Source organism: Staurois parvus, unplaced genomic scaffold (assembly GCF_062004578.1).
Source record: "Staurois parvus isolate SC_StPar_1 unplaced genomic scaffold, SC_StPar_1.0 ptg000149l, whole genome shotgun sequence".
NCBI classification, from domain to species: domain Eukaryota; kingdom Metazoa; phylum Chordata; class Amphibia; order Anura; family Ranidae; genus Staurois; species Staurois parvus.
This window is the reverse complement of record NW_028317945.1, coordinates 1,412,979-1,432,371: the sequence shown is the minus strand read 5'-3', so window position 1 is coordinate 1,432,371 and position 19,393 is coordinate 1,412,979. Positions and strand designations below refer to the sequence as shown.

The 19,393-nt window shown below is 42.0% G+C and overlaps 1 protein-coding gene across 1 annotated transcript in view; it reads right to left on the bottom strand.

Annotated features, from left to right (window-relative positions):
- The window catches only part of ZC3H7B (zinc finger CCCH-type containing 7B), a 315,279-nt gene that overhangs the window by 247,337 nt on the left and 48,549 nt on the right, over positions 1 to 19,393 (bottom strand). The window contains exon 7 of the mRNA XM_089674226.1: positions 8,316 to 8,375. Coding sequence (XP_089530352.1) covers positions 8,316 to 8,375 — 60 coding nt within the window. The remainder of the gene's footprint in view (positions 1 to 8,315; positions 8,376 to 19,393) is intronic.

Sequence of the window (19,393 nt, the reverse complement as noted above, 5' to 3'; positions counted from 1 at the left end):
AGCCTTTTTTTGGGCTTGGCATCTTTTGCTTCTTCTCTCTTTTTTTCTTCTTTTTCACACTTTTTTTCGTGCTATGTGAGGGTCATTTCAGGATCTTTTATTTGGATTAGGATCCGTGATAATCTTATGTGTGGAACTATGGGTCACATCATCGTTGCCTTACCTTCTTTTCTATGTTTACACTAAGACCTACTAGTAGTGTGGTTCGTCTTCTTTCCCATAATGTGCAAGGCCTGGGATCCCCCTCTAAACGCCTCAAGGTGTTCGTTCGTTATAAATCCTTGGGAGCCGATATTGTTGCGTTACAGGAAACCCATTTTGCTTTTTCTTTTAAACCTAGATACAGTCAGGTCCATAAATATTGGGACATCGACACAATTCTAACATTTTTGGCTCTATACACCACCACAATGGATTTGAAATGAAACGAACAAGATGTGCTTTAACCGCAGACTGTCAGCTTTAATTTGAGGGTATTTACATCCAAATCAGGTGAACGGTGTAGGAATTACAACAGTTTGCATATGTGCCTCCCACTTGTTAAGGGACCAAAAGTAATCGGACAGAATAATCATAAATCAAACTTTCACTTTTTAATACTTGGTTGCAAATCCTTTGCAGTCAATTACAGCTTGAAGTCTGGAACGCATAGACATCACCAGACGCTGGGTTTCATCCCTGGTGATGCTCTGCCAGGCCTCTACTGCAACTGTCTTCAGTTCCTGCTTGTTCTTGGGGCATTTTCCCTTCAGTTTTGTCTTCAGCAAGTGAAATGCATGCTCAATCAGATTCAGGTCAGGTGATTGACTTGGCCATTGCATAACATTCCACTTCTTTCCCTTAAAAAACTCTTTGGTTGCTTTTGCAGTCTGCTTTGGGTCATTGTCCATCTGCACTGTGAAGCGGCGTCCAATGAGTTGTGAAGCATTTGGCTGAATATGAGCAGATAATATTCCCGAAACACTTCAGAATTCATCCTGCTGCTTTTGTCAGCAGTCACATCATCAATAAATACAAGAGAACCAGTTCCATTGGCAGCCATACATGCCCACGCCATGACACTACCACCACCATGATTCACTGATGAGGTGGTATGCTTAGGATCATGAGCAGTTCCTTTCCTTCTCCATACTCTTCTCTTCCCATCACTCTGGTACAAGTTGATCTTGGTCTCATCTGTCCATAGGATGTTGTTCCAGAACTGTGAAGCTTTTTTAGATATCGTTTGGCAAACTCTAATCTGGCCTTCCTGTTTTTGAGGCTCACCAATGGTTTACATCTTGTGGTGAACCCTCTGTATTCACTCTGGTGAAGTCTTCTCTTGATTGTTGACTTTGACACACATACACCTACCTCCTGGAGAGTGTTCTTGATCTGGCCAACTGTTGTGAAGGGTGTTTTCTTCACCAGGGAAAGAATTCTTCGCTCATCCACCACAGTTGTTTTCCGTGGTCTTCCGGGTCTTTTGGTGTTGCTGAGCTCACCGGTGCGTTCCTTCTTTTTAAGAATGTTCCAAACAGTTGTTTTGGCCACGCCTAATGTTTTTGCTATCTCTCTGATGGGTTTGCTTTGTTTTTTCAGCCTAATGATGGCTTGCTTCACTGATAGTGACAGCTCTTTGGATCTCATCTTGAGAGTTGACAGCAACAGATTCCAAATGCAAATAGCACACTTGAAATGAACTCTGGACCTTTTATCTGCTCATTGTAATTGGGATAATGAGGGAATAACACACACCTGGCCATGGAACAGCTGAGAAGCCAATTGTCCCATTACTTTTGGTCCCTTAACAAGTGGGAGGCACATATGCAAACTGTTGTAATTCCTACACCGTTCACTTGATTTGGATGTAAATACCCTCAAATTAAAGCTGACTGCAGTTAAAGCACATCTTGTTTGTTTCATTTCAAATTCATTGTGGTGGTGTATAGAGCTAAAAATGTTAGAATTGTGTCGATGTCCCAATATTTATGGACCTGACTGTATATCCATAGGGATTTCCCTGTATGCTTTTTCACTAGAGTATCATAAAAAAAAAATGAAGGGTAGCGCTCTGTCTATTGCGACGGTTATCTTTTACCGAATCTAAAGTGTTACAGGATAAAGAAGGATGATATTTACTAGTTAAAGGTCATCTGGGTGGTAATTTGGTGACTTTTATGATTTACTATGCCCCCAACGTGAATCAACTAGCATTTTTTCGATCTCTATTTCAAACTTTATCACCAGAGTTGGAAGGCGATATACTTTTGGCAGAAGATTCAAATTTAGCCTTTTGACCAAACACTTGATAAATCCCATACAACTAAACTTAGAACCCCTCCGAAACAAAGTCGTGCATTTGCACAACTTTTGTATCGTTATAACTTGATAGACGCGTGGAGGGAGGCCAACCCTACCTCTAGAGATTACACCCATTTTTCTAGAGCTCATAATCGCTACTCGCGTACTGACCATGTTCTTCTCCTTACAGAGATTGTGTCTAAATTGATTTTGGCTAAAATTGTGTAGACACCGTGGTCGGACCATGACCGGTGATGTTAACACTTTATAATTTATAATGGTCAGTTTGGTTAAGCCGCATTGGCGATTAAATGAGTCCCTTCTTAGTACTGAGTCGATCTGCCTTGACGTCAGAGCACTTACGATCTTACTTTACTATCAATAGAGCACAAGATACAACTCCTGATATTAACTGGGCAGGTCATAAAGCCTCTGTTAGAGGTTTTTTATTCAACTATCCTCTAGACTTAAGCGATTTCGTGAAGAGTTGACATCTGCCAAAACTAGGGAATATGAAGATTTGGTAGCGCAACGCAAAAATATCCCATCCTCGGATCTGTTACTTAAGGTGAAACATGCTCACCTAGAACTGAATCTTTGCCTCACCACGAAAGCGGAAAAACAGCTACGATGGCTGAACCATAAATTTTTCACATGGTGGGACAAACCCGGTTCTCTTTTAGTGCGTAAGCTTTCTCCTAAACACACCTATTCGGTCCTTCCTAAAAACTTCGGCTTTCGGGAGGTTACATTTCACAGGATCCTCAGAAAATCCTTCAGGAATTTAAGAATTATACTACTTTATATAGCCAACCCCAGCCCATTGAGCCTTCTTTACTTAGCGATTTTTTAGGACCTTCACGGCTTCCAGGCATTGCCAAAGCCCACAGGGAACTTATGTAACAACCTGTAACTAGCAAAGAACTAGGTATAGTTCTTAAATTGCTGATATCACATAAATCCCCTGGCCCCGATGGCTTACCGAATATTTACTATAAAACTTTATCTGAACATCTTATCCCCCATATGGCTCTTTACTTCAATTCCCTGAGAGAGAATGATGTGATTCCTTTGGACGAAAATAACTGCAACCTGAAGATCCTGACAAAGCTTCTGGCCTTGCTCCTTAATTCTTTTTTGGCGGAATATATTTATAAAGATCAATCAGGTTTTATAGCTGGTCGTCAAACGTTAGATCAAATCCACAGGTCCATAACTTTGATTTCTGCTGTCCGCTCTAAATGGGATGCCCTTCTCTCTCAGGAACTGTTGCTCTTCTCTTTAGACCTTCATAAAGCTTTTGATAATTTAACCAGGGACTATTTGTTTATGGTCTTGAAAACCTTCGGATTTGGTCCTGTTTCTTACTCTACTACAGTCCTTGTACCACACACCCTCAGCTCAAGTGTCCACCAGAGGTTACAGATCCCCCATATTTCCAATTCGTTGTGGCTATAGGCAAGTTTGTCCACTCTCCCCCCTTACTTTTTGCTCTGGCCATAGAACCCTTAGCTTTGGCAATCCTTTCTCACCCGGGTATTCATGGCGTCCACAGGAACATAAATGCGCTTTATTTGTGGACGACGTTTTAATGTACATTTCCTCCATTCTGACTACTATTCCTAACCTACTGTCTCTTCTGCAGCTTTTCTCTGAACTTTCTGGGCTCTCTTTAAACCATCAAAAGATGACAGCCCTTAATGTTTCCTTGCCCTCTTATATGGAACGGCAAATCATATGTATGAGTTTCAAATGGATCACCAACTCCTTACCGTTTTTAGGGATTAATTTGATGGCTTCCATCGAGACTCTTTACCAAGCTAATTATCCTCTTTTCAGGCACTTTAAAGAGGACCTCCATCGTTGGGCTACTTACTTGTTTCTTGGTTTGGCAGGATCAATTCTATTAAAATTATGTTTTTACCCCAACTATTATATTATTTTAGGACCTTACCAACTCAGATTTCGAAACATGAGCTACGACATTTACAGGCCGAGGTGCTTCGTTTTGTTTGGAACAATCGAAGGCCCCTGGATGAACCAAAAAACATTAAACGCCTTGAAATCTCAAGGTAGGAGTCCCTAATCTTCACACATACTTTCATGCCGCCCAAATTGCACAATTGGCCTATACATACCGCTAAGGGATCTATTCCCCTTTGTGTTTCTATTGAAGCGCTTTCCTGTCATCCCTTGGCTGTTGGTGCTCTACTTTGGCTTCCTAGCCGATCTCGCCCTCCTATATTGTGTCCTACATTATCGTTTTCGATCTGGCATAGGGTACGCCATTGCAAATCCCTTGCCTCCTTGCACACGCCTTTAGCCCCTGTGTTCTGTAATCCTGAATTTATACCTGGCCTGATCCCATCTGTGTTCCAATGGTGGATTAACAGGGGGTTACTGAGGATAGGCGACTACATCCAGGGTACCCGACTCTACCCTCTTCAATATTTTAAAGATAAATTGCAGATGCCTCCCAGTGAAATTTTTAGATTTTATCAAATTGCCTTTTTTATCCACTCAAAACTTGCCTTGTTAGATGAACCACCCGTTCTTACCTCTTTTGAACTCTCCTGTCAGGGTAACAGTTTTTCTAGAGGCCATATTTCTATGGTGTGTGCCCTTCTTGCCGATTCGAGTTGTAAACTCCCCTATATGGACCAATAAAAATGGGACCTGAATATCAGTTATAATATATCAGACTGGCTAGATATAGCCTTGCCATTATCCAAAGATTCTATCAACACCACCTTAATTGAAGCGAATTACAAACTTTATTGGAGGTGGTACTTGGTCCCAACTCGGATTGCGAAGATGCATCCGCCTACTTACCCATTGTGCTTTCGGCGTTGTGACCAGATGGGGTCTATGTTTTATGTCTGGTGGCAATGCCCCATTGTAACTAGATTTTGGATCTGCATATTTAATTTAATCTATACGGTAACGGGGGTAAATGTCCGTAGGGCTCCGGAGATGGCCCTCTTCCATAAATATCCCACTACCAAAGAACTCCCTTAAACTGCTTACCTATATAGCTATAGTAGTTCTTGCTGCCAACAGCAGACATTGGCAGAGTTCTCTTATTCCTCTTGAATATGTTAAGAATAAATTAAAATGGATCATGATGAATGACAAGCTTACCTGCAGTCTAAGCAATAATAATACTAAATTTGACAAAGTGGGATCCCTGGATTCAATATATCTCTGTACCTTGATCTTTCCCGAGGTGACCCTTTTCTTCCTCCCTCTTCTTTTTCTTCTCCTTCTTTAGCCTCTTCTTTTTTCTCTTCTCTTATTCTTTATTTATTTTCTTACTTTATTATGTCCTTTTTCACTCCTCCATGTAACATGGTTGGGTGAGCCCAATTGTATTTGTTATACAACATTTGTCATGTTTGTCCTAATGCTTTTTTAATGCACTTCATGCAGATACCAGTATTGGAGTTTTATTTCTGTGATATATCGTGACATTTGTCTTTGATGTTTTTTGTATTTTGAAAACATTTCAATAAAAATCAAGATAAAAAAAGTAAAAGCTTTTAGCAATACCCAAAGAAGAAACTAAAACAACTACAAGCACCAACAATCACCAGCAGTCAAAAGGAAAACATTTCACTCTCCACTCAAATTTCCCACTATTTTTTAGGTATCAGCCAGCAAAAAATGCCAGACACTTTAAAAGGGTATGTAAATAGGGAACCCTACATTTCTCTTATTTGATCCCTATTGGTCTGTTAAATATACATTTGCAAATGTTTTGTTATATTATATCTGTTTGATACGTGCATCAAAGTATCTGTTGATCTTGCCAGAAATCTTGTTAGCCGATTTGTATCTTGTGAAGTCTTTTCAGTTATATTATTCCTAGCTATCTCAGAAGACCACAGAACCCCTACCATCTATATTTTGGGGAAGAGGGCAGGAGGGGGGTTTCTGCAGTTCTGTCCTAGTGTGATAAAGCTGCTTCTCCATAGATACAGTACATGAGTGAATGCTGTCACCCCAGGACAGGTGTGTTGCACATGGTGGAAATATAGATAAGAAAATCTTGAAAAAAGCAAAAAACAATACAGCCACCACATTTCAGGCTCATTCACATCAGGTGAGGTGGTACTGCGCTGGGAAGGCTTATCCAGCATTACCACTGCAAGAAAAGGTAAAACACATTGTTTCCTATAAGAGCAGTTTGTACCACAACATTGCTGTTGTGCGCGCTGAAAACCGCATTTACTGCATGCAGTACTTTTTTTGCAGTGGATAGAACTGTGTCACTTGAGATATGTCATTAAAGTTCTGTAAAAAAAAAAAAAAACACTCAACAGTGTGGTGTGCCAGGATTAGCACATTTGTACTGTAGTGCACAGCAAAGGTCGTGCATTCAGCACAATTCCCTAGTGCAAACCCACCTTTAAGGACTGGTAGGCTGCAATAAATTACATGCTTTAGGGCTTCATCCATAGCAGGTTGGCATAAAGACCAGTTTTCACTCTTAGACATGTCCTTCTCAAACAAGGTACACTGGGGTCAATTCAGCTCACTGTAGGCAGCACAGTGGCTAAATGGTTAGCACTTCCGCCTAGCAGTATTAGGGTCGTTGGTTCGAATCCCAACCACGGCACCACCTGCCTGGAGTTTGCATGTTCTCCCTGTGCCTGCGTGGGTTTCCTCTGGGTACTCTGGTTTCCTCCCACACTCCAAAGGCGAATTGGGTCCTGTCTAAATTGGCCCTAGTAATTGTATGTATGAATGTGAGGGTTAGGGACTTGTGTGACTGTACAATATATATGTAAAGTGCTGCATAAATTGACGGCGCTATACAAGTACCTGAAAGAATATCAACGTTTGCGTTACTTGGCGTTTTTTTTTTATTACACCCCCCCTCCCCCCCCGAAAAAAAACCACATCCAAAAATGCCAGTTTGCCACGATTTACTGCATTTAAGTGTTAGAGAGTTTTTACAGCTAAAAACTCCGCTAAAAACTCCTCTAAAAACCCACTAATTCTGGGGGGTTTTTCCAGCCAAAAAACGCCCCTGCCAAAAAAACGCTGATTACAGTCTATGTGTGCATGGATACATAGGATGACATGTTAAAGAGTTTACTAGCTGTAGAAAAAAATACGCCAAAAGCCAAAAACAGCAGCTGTAAAAATGTCCAGTGTGCATAAGGACTTAGAGGAACCCTGCACTGGCCAGAAAGTGAAAAGTATACAATGTATCAATTTCAAAATGTTCTCCTCTGAGCTCAGGTATAAAATTAAATTTTAACATTTCATCAGAGGGAGATAATTTTGTGAATTAATGCGCACTAGAATGTTCTCATAGTTTCACATAATTGCTGCGTGCCTTCTGGTGCAGTGTTAGGCTCCATGTACACAAGCCTACATGCGTGAAAATGCAAAATCGCAGCAACCGCAGTACCACGATTTTGCCATGTTTTGCGCTTTCCCGCAGTCGGCAGTCAAAAGGTTATTATCCTGAACGAGATTCTTCCGCATTCAGGAGAGGGAAGTTTAACCTCACCTAAACACGGCAACTTAGGAATTTAGATATAGGATTTTATGGAGCGGAGTTTAGGAGCTTTGGCAAGAAAATGTCAAAAGCGCGTAAAAACACGAGTTTAGGAGCTGCTCGTGTTCATGAAGCCTTAGCCTGCATAAAAAAAAATTGTGAAAAAACAACACCAAAAACAAAGCAAAATTTAAGTGCTAAATATCGCAAAACACAAATATTTAAACACATTCGGTAAATAACGCATGTTTTTTAGTGAAATTGACTACTTTCTAAATAAATACTACATTAGTTATTTTAACTCAAAAATCCATGCAGTATTTATCGTTTAGTTAATTGACCCCACTATACTAAGAATAATCAAACATAACAAGAATATAACTAAAAAAAACAAACCAGGTAAAATAATAAAGACTAGAAATGAAAGCTAGACCCGATGCAAAAAAGGCAAGACAGATTTTATTTCTCGATTTAGATTTAAATACAATAAAAAAAAAATTGAAAAATTTAAAAGTAGCTTTACCTTACTCTCTGCAGACACAGATATTCCATTGTTTAGTAAACCAAATTTTTCTAGTTCTTGCTGTAGGAATGATAAACAGAAAAAAGTTGTTTAAGCAGAACTTTGCTCTTAGTCATATTTTAAACTATATAGTAAATTCCATGATGGAATAGTTAAAAAGCGATTAGATAAAACTATTGGAATATAGTACTATGAATTGTACAAATTAATAGATACAGAAAAATGAAAGTGAAGTGCCACACCATTATTATTTTTTTACATCCCATATGAGTACAGAATTATATAGTTGCATTAAAGAATGTAAAACATGACAGTAAGGGCAAATTACTACTACAGGGACACAATCCCAACCTAACTAAACCATAGTGAATGGACAGTCATAAGTATACAGTGCTTCAAACTCAAACTCATGACAATAGAACATGACAAAATGTAACTAACAGGACTTCTAGCTGGGAATTAAAAGGGATCTTAAATTGTCATTAAATCTGTTATAAATTAAAACTTCAATAGCCACACTTGCATTTTTATCTGGTTGGGCAAAGCATGCTCATGTCAGCCACTTCCATCCATCACAGAAACAAATTATTTAAAAGATACATTCAACTTCTATTAAAAAAAATAAATAAAATGCACATCTTTTTGCATGTTAAATAAAAAAATATAGGTGCATTTATTTATTTTTACACTGTACCCTGTAAAAGCATTGCATCCGCAATCAGCAGATCACAGGTGCAATGCCAGGTGCTCAGTATAGCTGCCTGCCTGTACCTCCCATACAGGCAGACAGTTACTGAACTGCAGGAAGAATCAATGAACTACAAGAGTGTTCACCAGTGCAATCACAGTTCATGGAAATCTACTTGTAGTAAATTCATTCACAGAACTCTGTGAATGAATGACACAGCTGTGTGGATGGAGTCCCATTATACTGTTTTCAAATTCTGACAGCAGGTGCGAGGCGAAGATCCCCTGGCCCCTGTGACGGGGACAAGGGAATCAGGAGAAGAGGAGGCAGGAGCTGGATCATGTTACATGTTCAATCCTAAATAGCGGTGGAAAATGTAACATGTTCCAAATGTGAACTTAGCCTTTAACCACTTGCCCTGCGGAAGATTTACCCCCCTTCATGACCAGGCCATTTTTTGCTGTTCGGCACTGTGCGCCATTTCAACTGGTAATTGCATGGTCGTGCAATGCTGCACCCATACAAAATGTATGTCCTTTTTTTCCACATAGAGCTTTCTTTTGGTGGTATTTGATCACCTCTGCAGTTTTTACTTTTTTGCGCTGTAAACAAAAAAAAGACCAAAGATTTTGAAAAAAAAAAAAAAAAAGATATTTTTCACTTTTGGTTATAAAAAATATCCAATAAAAACTCAGTCATAAATTTAGGCCAAAATGTATTTTGCTACATGTCTTTGGCAAAAACAAATTCAATACATGTATATTAATTAGTTTGTGTGAAAGTTATAGCATCTACAAACTATGGTATATTTACTGGAATTTCCACAGCTTTTACTTTGACTGCCCATCACATTTCTTGGAGGTGCTAAAACCCTGGAACATTTTATTTTTTGCCACAAATTTTTTGAAAATTACTTTTTTTTCCTTACACAAAGTTGTCACTTAAATAATATATTGCTAACGCATGACATGGATATATGTGGAATAACACCCCAAAACACATTCTCCCACTTTTCCCAAGTATGGGGATACCACATGCGAGAGGCTTTTTTGCAGCCTAGCTTCATACAGGCCCCCAAAATCCAATGATCACCTCCAGGCTTTCAAAGAGCATATTTCCTCGTATCACTTCCCCACTACCTATCACAGTTTCAGAGGCCCTAAAATGCCAGGATAGTACAAACACCCCCCCCCCCCCAAATGACCCATTTTTGGAATGTAGACACCCCAAGGAGTTTGGTAAGAGGCATGAGTATTTTACAGATATCACTTTTGTCACAGAGTTTTGAAAAAAAAAAAAAAGAAAATTTTTGTTTTCTTTCTTCGTTTTCCAAAAACATGGCAACAAATGAGATCTGCAAAGTACTCACCATGCCTCTTAGCAAATTCCTTGGTGTGTCTACTTTCCAAAAAGGGGTCATATGGAGGGGTTGCTTCTAATATCCTGGCATTTCAGGGCCAACATTAGAAGCTTATGCCACACATCACTCACTCTTGAAGACCAAGCCTTTTCTGACACGTTTTGTTCAAATTTGTGCTAGAAAATTACTTTGAACCCTCAAACATTATATTATTTTTTTTTTAAAGCAGAGGCCCTAGAGAATAAAATGGTGGGTGTTGAAATTTTTTTACATCACACAGTATTTGCACAGCGATTTTTCAAACGCAAATCTTTTGGGAAAAAACACACTTTTTAGAATTTTAACGCATAAAAACACAATATATTGCCCAATTGTTTGATAACATATAAAATATGATGTTACGCTGAGTAAATGGATACCAAACATGACATGCTTTAAAATTATGCATGCCCGTGCAATGGCAACAAAGTACATAAATTTTTAATATCGATAGGCGATGCTTTAAAAGCCTTTGCAGGTCACCAATTTATATTTACACAGGAGGTCTAGTACTAGAATTACTGCCCTCGATCTGATGTTCGCAGCGATAACTCACATGCATGATGCATCTGCTGTTTACATACTGGCATTTTTTTTTTTTTTTTTTAAATCACTTTTATTGCTATTGAAGGGAATGTAAATGTCTCCTGTGACTGCAATAGGCATTGACAGGTATTCTTTTAAAATCTGGAAAAATGGAAATTATGAAATGCTCATAGCTTCCGGTCTCTTAGACTTGCTTGGCTTGGAGCCATTCTTGTCTCTGATCAGCTGTATAGTCAGCCAGTGGAACTGCCGGCTGCATTCTCCGATTCCCCTGTGGAACAGGAGAGCCCAAGAAAAACTGTGGAAGGAGGCAGGAGGGGGAATAGCCCTTTCCGCTGCTTGTAAAAACAATTCAGCAGCTAATTAGCCACTAGGATTGCTTTTACATGAAAGCCGACTGCCAGCTGAAAAAAACTATACCAGGATGATACAGGCATCATCCTGCTAGAACTACTTAAAGTCCAGCGATGTACCAGTACATTGCTGGCCCATGTTGGGCATATATGTAACAGCAGAGAACACAGGCATATGATGAATCAGGTCTGTGGGCCAATATGACCGCAATTCATTATTTTCTGTAATGCCCATGCTGAGGTTAGGCCCAAAAAGGTTTTAAACTCAGAAACCGTGATAGGTTTCCATGCGAATAGTCTGGCAAGAGCTGAATTTGGGTGGGTGGTGATGTATTGTGTGTATAAATTGCCTTGGCCCATAATCAGTTGGTACAAATCTTTTGTGAAATACAGCTCAGCGCCCGTGTCAGTACAGCCAAAGTGATGTCCGGGTACGTCGCTTTGCCTGTAGCTGCTGCCCGGCCACAGTACATTCGTCAGGCAGTCGGGAAAGCGGTTAAATTTAGTGTTATTGTTTACACAATTTCATCACAAATTTTTTCACAGGTTAACACCCAACAGCACTGTAAATGAAGGCATATAGAAATATTGTGAAACTGTAAAAACATTCTTAGGGCTAGTTTACACTCGCAGTCGGGAGTGGTAAAAATAAGCCATTAAGCTGCAATTGTAAATTGCCTGAAAGCTGCAAAAGCAGCCAAATTGAGTTTTACGCAAGGTTCGGTGGCGATGCTTTGGTTTGTGGCCACAATAAAAATGAAACCCCTGTTGCATTCAGCAAGCAGTATAGCCAACAAACATGACCCATTCAAGTGAATAGAGCCACACTGCAACCATGTGTAATGCATGTGCGACCTTCACAGGGTTAAAAGACGGAGAAAAGCCTCTTACAGTAGAGGAATTTGCATCAGCCTTAGCAGAAACCCAACCTGGGAAGGCCCTCAGACCTGATGGATTCCCACTTCTTTACTATAAAACATACCAGGACCACTTGGCATCCCACTTTATCACATCCTTTAATACTATCCTGGATAGGCACAGTATCCCCCCAGACATGTTGCGTGCCTCTATTATGGTAATCCCAAAACTGGGTAAAAACCCATTGCTTTGTTCCACTTACCGACCTATATCCCTTCTGAACTGTGACATCAAACTCTTTACCAAAATCTTAGACTCAAGATTAAATGTCTTACTGCAACGTCTCATTCCGACAGACCAAGTCAGCTTCATCCAGATGAGAGAGGCAAGAGACAACACTATTCAGATAATGTTATAGAGAAAGCAAAGCGATCCCTTGTCCCCCTTCTACTGTATACTAATCCAATGGCTACAGTCCGGGTGCGAATCTAACCCTTTCGCAATCTCAAATGGCACCAGGTAGGATTGCCCCTTTTCACCCCTACTATTTGTTCTCTCTCCTTTGCCATGTAAACAATAACCCAAATATTAGAGGTGTTCTGGCAGGCAAATACCAACACACAGTGGCGGCTTACACAGACGACCTTTTATTTTATGTTGCTGAGCCTCTAATATCATTACCTTAATTGCTGCAAGAAATGAAGCAATATGGCACTCTAAATTTAAAGTTAACCTCCAAAAAAATCGGAATCTTTGAATATCTCCATACTGGAGTCCACCCTGAAGAGCCTACTCCCCTTTTTCCCAATCAAATGGGCTACCTGTTCGATGCAATATCAACCAAAGCTCAAGGGAGGCATAGGCTTTCCAGACCCTGCCCTGCACTATATGGCAGTACATATGACGTGAGTAGTAGATTGGTGTCAACACAGTGAATTGAAACTATGGGTAGACCTGGAACAGGAAATGGCTAATGCCCCCCTAACGGGATTACTTTGGACGGGCAAGCCACAAACTGTCTACTTGGCAACTCACCCACTGATTGGCCCCACTCCTGCAGAGATGGATAGGTTTTTTGGCCTATCTTACCTGTCCAATTTTCCTTCTCCTATGACGCCAATCCTTGAACACCTGGATTTCCCTCTGGGCCTTACAGACCCGATCTTTATCATGCAGACCTGAAAGGGGATTTTACTCGCCTCCCATTTCCTGTGGCCAGCAGGCTGGATTCCTATGAAAACTCTGTTAGACAAACACCTATCACATTAGATCATTGGAGAGCTATTCAGCTTCCTGTGTTCTATGCCCAAACCGACACCCTTTCCTTGACAACTTCACTCCTTTGAGGAGCTCTGCTTGAGCGAGGGCCCGGTCCATGGACCTCTCTCGATTAGTTACAAAACTTTGTTAGACCTTAATGCCACTACTGATCCGCCCTTCTTAGAGAAATGGGAAATACCTGCAAACTAGTTTCACAGAACCTCAGAAGGAACGCATGCTTTTGCGCAGAAGTCCTCTGTCAGGGACCCCGGGCTGTACCACGGCGCGCGAGTCTGGGCATGCGCGGTATGCCGGGGCACACTAGCGTGCGGGCACTAGGACCTGGGCACCCGCGACGGCAACGGCGGTCGCGCATGCGCACTCACGATCGCACGCCTGGCACCAATGAGAGTGCAGGGTGCCCTATTTAAACAGACACTAAATATGCAAAAGTTGCTGTATGGTCTTTTCCTGTATCCTGAAAGACTGCCTTGTTGCCGACCCTGATTCGTTGACTATCTCCTGTTACCGAATCTGGACCCATTTATTCTTCTGCCTGCCGCTTGTACCGTCCTGCCTCCACCGTTACCGACCTGGCCTGTCTGACTTCGCTCACTCCGCCTCCTCACATCAGGCTCTCACCTTCTACGTACCACCGACAAGTGCTTCTATCACAGCTGGTTGCACCCAGGGGCCGCGACCTGGTTTCAGCTTGCTCCAAGTCCATCCCCACCACTAGGGGCTCTGGTGAACATGCAGGTCGGGACTTAGATTCCGCGCCCTGGGGAATCCCGGTCTGTGGAGCGCTAGAGGCTATTGCCGGTCGGTCCATAACATCCTCCCTCTGTAGTAAATATCAAGAATCCTACAAAATTACCATACGATGGTACAGAACCCCATCAGTCTTAGCCAAACTATATCCCAATCAATCTGACTGTTGCAAACACCCAGGCACCATTCTCCCCATTTTCTGGGAATGCCCTAATCTCCAGACTTTCTGGAAACCGGTCCTTCGGCTCATTCACAGATTTACAGACATATCTCTGCATAATGACCCAGCTGCGGTCCTCCTTAACCACACCCCTATGTCAGAGAAGCGCTATCATAAATCTCTCCTAAAACATCTCATAAATGCGGCACGGACATGCATACCGAGCCTTTGGAAGCAACAGGCTGCCCATACCGTGGCCCAATGGCTCGCAAGAGTGAATGACATTGAATAGATGGAGGATCTGACTTCTGCTATTCCAGAAAATCGGAGGAACATAAGACCAGGTGGTTTTACAGGGATTTTGCTTCTCAGATGAATACCTCCAATATACATAACTTTTGCTCTGTGCTTAAGAGCTTGAGGGATTATTTCTATTACTCTTTTTACGCATGTCAGGTACTGCTGTTCCCTACTCCTCGGGAGCTGCTTTCCCCCCCTCTACCTCCTTAGACCTCTTCCCTTTCTCCCTTCTCTTCCCTACCCCCCCCCCTTTTTGGATTTTTGTTTTTTCTCCCTCCTCTCTTTCTTTTCCGTAATATACAAAAATTGGTATGCTCCAAACCTAGTTGGATGACTCACGTAAGACTTCCCCCATATACCAAGCTCCTCTCCCAGAATTCTCATCCAGCTTGTATATACACAGAATGATGATTAAAATGTTACTTTGTATGACTTATCTGTTCTGTGAAGTCCCTATTTCTTGGAAAAAAAAAAACAACACAAAATTTAGTAGCCATCAGTGAACTGACCCCAGTGCACTTTACTGTGTACAATATTGCTATAACAATCATTTCAGGATAACTTTCACCCATGGGACAGGTAAGTGTCTGTATTTTAAAAGTCATCAGCTATAGTTTTCGTAGCTGACTTTTTTTTTTTTCTCTTCAGGTGGAACTCCGCTTTAATGACACCCCAAATGTGGTAACAAGAGAAAAAAAGAAGAAGCATTAAAAAGCATGGTTTGAAGTTCAAAAATAGGAATATGTGCTTCTATGTTGCTTTAAGGGCAGCCCACGGAACCTAGTGGGCTGTCTTGTACATGAAGCATAGCAATGAAACAAAATCATGTATACATGTGACCTTGACATATCTTGACCTAGTGTGAATGGGGGTTGCAACCCACCAGTGGAAATTTTTAACAAGCAAACTGTTTATTAAGAGAAGAATACATATAGTCACATCATACATACAATGGGAACGGAGACAAAGTAATGTCAAAGAGAATTATAAGTGCACAAACAAGAAAACACTTGCCATGGGCAAGTAAAGGAAAACTAACAGAGATCAGCTAACATGGCTCTTCTACCACGGGAATATACGTAACAAGGAAAGGGCAAAATAAACAAACCACAATAACACATCCTCCTCCACATCACAAGTGGACATGGAGTAAAGCCACTTATCCCAAATTTTCTGATACTTAGCAGGGCATCCTCTATGCATATAAATAACCTTCTTTTATGGTAATGTACTATTTATTGCAATGACCCACTGTGGAAATGTAGGTGGTAATGCTCGAGCAAAGCACGGGCAATCAATTTGGCCATAAAGCGAGTTTCTTGTAAGAAAATAGTTTGAAATTTGTCAGTTTCCAAGCTAAGGAGAACACCAAGTAAGAATTGCTTAGGGCATAAAGTAAGGGGGAGCCCATTTTATCATGGAGGAACCAAACCACCTGAATCCAGTAACCCTGGATAAGAGGACAGGACCATATGAGATGAAAAAAGTACCATCGCAAACCCCACATCTAGGACAGAGTGGATTGTATTGTGGTCTGTATCTAGATAACCAAATAGGCGTTAAATAGGTTCTATGTAGTATGTATAGCTGGGTGAGGCGTTCCGACACTTTCGGAGAGACCAATTTGCTTGAGGTCAATACCTCTTTCCTAGAGTTCATCATCCAGCTCCCCCACGTCCACTTCCCATCGCGTTTTAAGTCGCTATGCCAATGTCGATGCAGAGGGCAGAAGGAAGGCATTGTAAAATGCAGATGTAAGTTTTTTGGACTCCATACCCAGAATCACATCCATAAAGACACGTGGAGTCCAGCTGCGGGATGGAGTAACCAAATTGGGCATGCAGCGCGTGGCGAAGCTGGAGATAGCAGAAGAGCATAAAGTTAGGGAGGTCAAATTCCGACTTAAGGTCTTGAAAGGGCTTGATACCAGCACTGGTGAACACCTGGGAAACATACAAAATCCCACTATTGATCCATAGATGAAAGTCGGGGAGAGTAAGCAATTCAGGGAAGTTCGGGCTGTCCCATAATGAAGTGTGGGCATGTATGCAGGAAACCTGCAACGTACTGGAGGCCAATACCAGATCTTCCAGTGGTGGCACAGCAATCCCTTACGGGCACCCATAATTGAGGGTCCCGCATGCCCTTTAATAAAAGATGAAAGGAGTGGGTAGCCCAAGAGAAGGCTGGAGCACACATCAAAACAAGATATAGGTCTTTATCCCCTTTGTCTAAATGGAAAAAATTAGACAATTGGGCTGCTAAATAATAGAGGCTAAAATCTGGAAGCGCTGCCCCCCCAAGTGCGTGGGATTTGTAAGAGCACGCCATGACAGTTTGTCTCATATTGCCCCATACAAAGGAGTTGAACATAGAATCAAGAGATTTAAAAACCAGCAACGGTTTGCAGACAAAAAACTACAGCAAAGTCTGAACACAATGGGGGAGGTTCAATTACTAAGGGAGCGATCAATACGCTGAAAAGCGGGTCATGGCCTAGGGTGTTGGATGCCCAAGTGGAAGGGAAAATAAAACAGACTAAAACTAGTATAAAAAAAGAGAAGGGAGAGAAAGAAAGATAAGAGGAGGGGGAAGGGATGGGAGAGGGGGAAAGGAGGGGGAGAGGGGAGGTCAGAAAAGGAGAAGGGAATGTAGAGAAGAATTAAATAACTGAAGAGAAGAGAGCAGGTGAAGAGGATAGTACAGGAGAGAAAATCACTGGACATCTGGGTGGGAGAGGCCGAGACTCGCAAGTAGGACAAAATGAAGGGGATTAGGAGCTGAGATCGGGAGGACAAATGGAGAGAAAAAAATAAAGAGAAAAAATGCAGTTGTTAAGGAGGGGGAAGTGGAAAAAAAAATGTGTGTATAGTAAGGGGGAGTCAGAGTCATGGACAGGTGCGGCATGATACACTCACGAGTCCCTTGAGTGGGAAGAAATGGAGCACAGTTCCAATAGATGTCCCAGGAAGTCATGCCGATGCAGGACCCAGCGCTGCTCATTGATCCAACCAGGTCAGTACCGATTCTGGGGCTTCAAAAAAAGAGGACCTTGTCATCCCCCACAACACGAAGCCTGGCAGGGAATAGCATAGCGTAGGAAATATGATGGAACCGGAGTTGGCGCTTGGCTTCCACAAATTGCACGTGGCATTTCTGCACCTCGGCTGAGAAGTCGCAAACACCTCAATCATGATATTCTGGAAGAAAATGCTTCCGTTTTCCCTGGTGAGGCGAAGGATGGTGTCACGATCACGGTAGGTCAGGAACTTGGCAATAAATGTACGTGGTGGTGCACCTTTTGATGGAGGCCTACAGGCCAGGCGGTGGGCCCGCTCCGCTGTCTTGCCGTAGGTAGTGGTAAGCAGTGATTCCAGCAAATTAGCTGGATCTGAGCCCTTTGCACCCTCGGGTAGACCAACGAATCTTAGATTGCACCTCCGAAGTCTATTTTCCGTGTCGTCTTGCTTTTGCAGCATGGCATGTAGTTGGTGTTGCAGGCGTTCAGTGGTAACCTGTAATGGCGGCAGGTCATCCTCCACGTGGCTAAGGCGCGCCTCCATCTCCGTGACCCGCTCCCAGAGCTTTTGTAAGTCTTGCTGGATAAGGGAAATATCAATCGCCTCTAACACCTTGTTAGTATCAGTGTTCACAGATTTTCACGCAGAGGAAGCAACGACACCACCTTCCCCCATGGTGTCTCTCTTTATGTCAGTACTTGTCCAGTTTGCCGCTAACATCAGCAATTTTTTTCAGTGGTGACATGGTGCGGGGAGGTGTAGAAGAGAGGTTAGCGGGCGTATCAGGTATGAGAGAGAGCAGGATATCGTGCATGTTGAGCAGAAACGGATGAGTCTCGGACAGAGCTCTTAACAAATTGTACCCTACACCATGGAGTTAGCTTTGCGGACTGGGAAAAAACTACACCTTACAGGAAGATTAAAGCTCACAAAGTAAAACTGGGAAACAAATTTTTGGAAAAAGGATATTCTAAAGACATGATCAAAGACACCGGTAAGGCCTCATTCACACGGGCGTACTATAACGTATGTCCACAAGGGCTGTTTGCCTGCACAGGGATGCAGAGGTGTACCATGTATCCCTGTGAAGGCAGTCCTATAGCTCTTAATCTGACAGTTAAATGGGTGCTGATGCACGCCCATAAATGCACACTGTCTGTGTTCAGAGTCCCACACCCGCACAGCTATCAAATTGGGAGCAACGGCTAAATCAGCCACATTTTATTTTCTGTTTGATAGGACATTGAAAATCATGTTCTGCTTCTTCAGGTAATACTCAGTAACTACTGGAATTTCCCTCTATCATAAGGTTCTGGGTACCAGAAACTAGTGTATCAATGCACATGCGCTGGATTTCCTTAGTACTCCTTACCCATGACACTATAATCACCACTTCTTAGCTACCTAGTCTCTTTGGCCCCAAAAAGTGAGGAAGTGCCCCCAAAACGCAAAATCATAGTAATAACACTGCCCCCTGCAACCTGGAAGTGTGCGCCAGTTTCAAGTTATGAATACGTAGAACTTTGCTATCCTTTACAGCATCCAGGTTTGTCTGATGTCCTACTATCTAAAAGGATCCAGGATGGACTTTCCTTCATCCATAGCCTCTCCACTGGCCACAGAGGGCTGTCAGATCTTCAGCATAGGCTTTTTACAAGATGCTTCACTCCTACACTGCTTGTGAGAACAGTTTACTTCTTCTTATCAAAAGTGTTTTTAATGC